The 4395-nt window shown below is 49.6% G+C and overlaps 1 protein-coding gene across 1 annotated transcript; it reads left to right on the top strand.

The window, feature by feature from the left end:
• Window positions 1-1858: 1858 nt before the first annotated feature.
• Window positions 1859-4120, top strand: LOC137934268 (transcription factor TCP9-like). The gene has a single exon (XM_068778549.1). It carries the CDS (start codon window positions 2135-2137, stop codon window positions 3296-3298), a length of 1164 nt encoding a protein of 387 aa, XP_068634650.1. The 5' UTR covers window positions 1859-2134; the 3' UTR covers window positions 3299-4120.
• Window positions 4121-4395: the final 275 nt, after the last annotated feature.

Below are 4395 nucleotides of genomic sequence, written 5' to 3'. Positions count from 1 at the left end.
GCAAGCAACCTTTTGCTAGTATGAAGATAGACAGGTTTTCTTTTTACTCTCTCTTTTTTTTTTTTTTTTTTAAATGATTCATGAGGTTCGCAAGGCTCCTAGATATGCTTAATTTAATTAAAATTATCATTATTTATTCAAAATGCCACGTTGAATTCCTCGTTTAAAAAGTATTACATAAAGTTTTACTTTTTCCTTTTTCTTAAAAGTGAAGAAAATAAGCAAATATTTAGTTACAATTCAACGATCGCGCAAAGTTGGGAAGTGAGAAATCCATGCTCTCTCGCGGATTGCAGCAGAAGCTCATCCCACAAAGTGATTCGACCTAGACTCGGCCCCCGCTCCCTAGGTTACCGGAGGAGCTGAAATATGGGACCACAATTGAAGGGGGCACTCGCATATCCTGATGTTTCGCGGGTGCTATTGGCTGTGGTGTTTATCTTAGCTTATCTTTCCTCTTCGCCACCAAATTTACCTAATTAGAAAATTAGAATACTTAACAAGTGGCCAAAAAAACAGGTACAGAATCTGCCCGTCGACCCGCTCCCCAGAACAAACATCCTTGCCGTCAATTTATGCTTCCATTTTAGAAAACTTGATAAATTTGGATCTCTTCAGATTCACAGATTAATGGCAAAATCCCGTGGGTCCCGCTGGCGCACCATATGGGCTGTACTCGTGCTCTTATCTCTGCCTTTATCCTCGCCGCTCCCCCAGACGCCAGACGCTAAATAAAAGGCAAGGGGACCCACATGGGAGAGCGAGAGTGACGGTGGGGCCGACATTGTCTCTGGGAATGGTCAGCCTTCTCTGATTGAGTTTTAGGAATGCGGTGGGCCAAACGCGTCCCGAAAGGATCGGGAACACTGAGTTTTTGCTAATACTCATTCCTCCAATCACAAGGCGTCTAAATCTCTCTCCGTTCTAAGAATCCGAGAAAGCACTGTAAAATCAGAAAAAAAAAGGTTCGGTTGTTACAACGACCTCGCTTCCGTTGGTGGAAAGGAGATGGGATCCGCGTGAACTGGAGAGGTGGACCCCGTCAGGGGGCGTGAATGTAATGTTGGGCCTACCTTACCGGACTGGTCCCATCCCATTAGTGAGAGCGGTCTACATTTCCTGAATGGGACCGGCGAACCACCTCGAACCACTAAAGCGGTAGTGGGGTTGTCCCAGGGGAGAAAGAAACAAGTGGGCCCTTTTTATAATCTGCGGCCACATTGGGCTCTCTTCGGTCAATTCGTCCCCACTGCGCACAAACCCACTTTGTTTGCGAAGAGAAAAACACATTAAACGCATATTCTAAACGGGGAAAGGGCAAGTGGTACTTTTTAAGAAACCTAAATCAAATAGTTTTCTTTCTCTGGTCACGAGATCTCTACCGTCGAGAGGACTGATAAAGTCCAAGATCATGGGGCCCACCATTTAATATAGTAGTGCGGACGCTTCGGGCGCACCAATTGGACAGCTAGGATGGTTTAACCCTAGTGGCGGGGCTCACACACCCGCCTTGATTACCCCACGTTGAGGATGATGAGTGCGAGTAACAAAAGTAGCGCGAGGCACGAGGGGTGGCACACTCACGGAGGCCGGCCCGGACGACGGGAAGAGGAACGATTTGCATGGAGATGATGATTCGCCGCTGGTACTACTTCATTTGATAAAGAGTACAGGGAGGTTAGAAAGTCCAAGGAGAGGGGGCGAACGCGAAACTGGAGAGGAGACTAGAGTGCAGTTGGAAAATGAAAAACTAAAAAAGCCCTAATCCGGAAAAATAAAATAAAAAAGTCCAAGTAATTCTCGGATGCCAAAAAGGATCACATAAATAATTCTTGGAGCCCTCACCAACTTTGACCCTATTGGTCACGCGACACTGCCCCTCCCCCTATTTCCCCACAATGTATCCGCTCGAAAACACACAATTTACTAGTGCTTCTCATATATTACTGCGTTTTTTTTTGGCGGTGTAGCGCGAGAGGAAAACGCCGGAAACTCACGACACCGGCCCCCTTTCCTCCCCTTAAAGAGGGTTTCTAGGTTTCTAGGGTTTCTTTTCTTCTTTCTTGGCACTGTTACCTTGCCTGGCTCACCCAGAAGACTGCGGAAAGATCCTCTTTTTTGTTCTCGGTTCGTTATGGAGGCCTCGACGCAGCGGCAGGAAGTCGAGGAAGACGACGACAGGGGGACTGATCTGAGAATGGGCAGTAAGGGAACAAGTACCAACAGTAGTACAGTCGCCGAGGGGGTCTCTTCTTCTGTTCCGGCGCCGGTGTCACCTGCCGTATCACCGGCGGTATCTTCAGGGGTTTCACCGACCATTTCGACGAGTCCGATCCCCATCCAACAGGCGCCTCCGGCTGTCGTCCCCGCCTCCGTGTCTATTCAACAAACCTATACCACTACGCCCATACAGATCCAACCCATCCAGCAACTCGTTTGTTTGAAGGCCGAGCCGGTAGTTGACGACCGGAGAATCGAGTATGTCGCGGTGCGGAGACCTCTGGCGACAAGGAGAGTCAGCAAGGATCGTCATACGAAAGTGGAGGGCCGCGGCCGGAGGATCCGCATGCCGGCCGCCTGTGCTGCACGAATCTTTCAACTCACACGGGAGCTAGGCCACAAATCCGACGGCGAGACAATCCGGTGGCTTCTTGAACATGCGGAACCAGCCATCATCGCCGCAACCGGCACCGGTACGGTCCCCGCAATCGCAACTAACGTCGACGGCACGCTCAAGATTCCTACGCAGCCTAGCACCTCTGCGCCGGTCGATACTTCCGAGGTCGACACCAAGAAGAAAAGAAAACGGGCGACGAGCACGACGTACTATGGAGTCCAGAATCAGCTTCCCATTCAGGCCAAGGGAACCGTGTCGTCCGGGTTGGCGCCCATCGGTACCGCGTCGGCTCAGGGCATCGTTCCCATGTGGGTGAGCGGCGTCGGCGGGGGAGCGAGAGTGATTTCTCCAAGCACCCTCGCAACCGGTACGATATTCATGGTCCCACCGTCGTCTGGCATCGCTGGTCCCTCTAACCAACCGCAGTTTTTCACTTTTCCGGCATCTCCTTCTCCCCTAATAAACCTGTCTGCAAGACCCATATCAACGGTTTTCTCAGCGGTTCCGGGGATTAATCTAGCTACAGCGGTGGAGATTCAGGCGCCAACCATGTCTACGCCTTCGGCGGTGACGCCGACAACCGGTGCAGTTGGTGGGGCCCGGATGGCCAAGGATTCGCAAGAGCATCAGTTCATGGCTAGTTCAGGAAACCAGCAGCAGAGCCAAAATCCTACCAAATAGATTTTTAAATCGAGAGGTTGGGGTTTGTCTCTCTGGGTTGAGGAGGAACGGAGATTATTTTCGTCTGTTTTTTCTTCTCCTTTTTCGTTTTATTTTTCCCCTTTTTTTCACGATAATTAGTTGTTCATCTTCTGCAAAGCTCTGTGATCGGACAGCGGCCATGGAAGAAGGTCTACAGGTCACGTGCGCACGTGACGAGTATTGGATGAGGGAGCTTAATTTAACTCGTGGTAGTGGGGTCGGGTTTGGCGGAGTCAGTTTTGGGCGGTGAGGGGAGGGGGCTGGCGGTATGGTGGTGGGTCAACTGCTTGGAGTGCGCCCTTGCTCTCAGTCTTTTGTGCGTGGAGTGATTTCCGGTGGGCCACCACGGGGTCTGCATGCTCTGCCCAGCAGTGGTCATAAGTGCGGGCCCCTACTAAAAAGGATAGAACAACTCGGGAGCGGCTTCCTGGAAACAGGCTCATCATCTATGGTCCCGCAGAGAGATGGGTGGTTTTGCAAGCGGGGCCTTCAGGCACGCGTCCGGTGCGCGCTACACTAGGTGGGCCGTGTGCTTTTGCATATGACACGTGGTTAAGAAGACGTGGCATGCGGATATCCCTCTGATGATCCATTACAAAAATTAGCTTTTAGTTTCTCTCCCTTGCTTTTTTTTTTTTTTTAATTTTTCTTTTGGAAGAAAAACTGAGGGCGGGGAAAATGGTTTATCACCGAAATGCCCATCTCTGTTAAATGTTTTCTCTTTCACATACTTGTTAACTTTGACAAATATATTGTATTGTTTAAAAAAGTAGTTATTTTGTGAAGCCGCATGAGGCATTAGCTACCTAAACCAAGTCTTACATGAAATGGTTATCTTTGGAATCTGAAAAGCGTGATATATCTGTGAATGTCGCTTTACAACTGTAATTTTATGTCACAGTACTTTTTTAAGGCATCGGGTGGATGGGTGTTGGAGGGCAGGATCTGGATTCGGCCGATCTCTGCGAGCAATCAAGAGCAATCAATGGGACCACTGACCATTCAAAGGAAAGGCCGAGGGTAGGGCGGGTCCCCTACCATGACAGAGGAGTCAATCGCGTTAGCTTTAATTTTAG

This window comes from Aristolochia californica, unplaced genomic scaffold (assembly GCF_029961685.1).
Source record: "Aristolochia californica isolate CCGP_79_NKW_82.1479 unplaced genomic scaffold, dmAriCali1.0.hap1 SCAF_6, whole genome shotgun sequence".
Classification (NCBI taxonomy): Eukaryota; Viridiplantae; Streptophyta; class Magnoliopsida; order Piperales; family Aristolochiaceae; genus Aristolochia; species Aristolochia californica.
This window is presented reverse-complemented; position numbering and strand designations above follow the sequence as displayed.

Bases quoted from the DNA above. Each gene is read 5' to 3' on its own strand.
- LOC137934268 (XM_068778549.1), top strand. From the start codon at position 2,135: ATGGAGGCCTCGACGCAGCGGCAGGAAGTCGAGGAAGACGACGACAGG.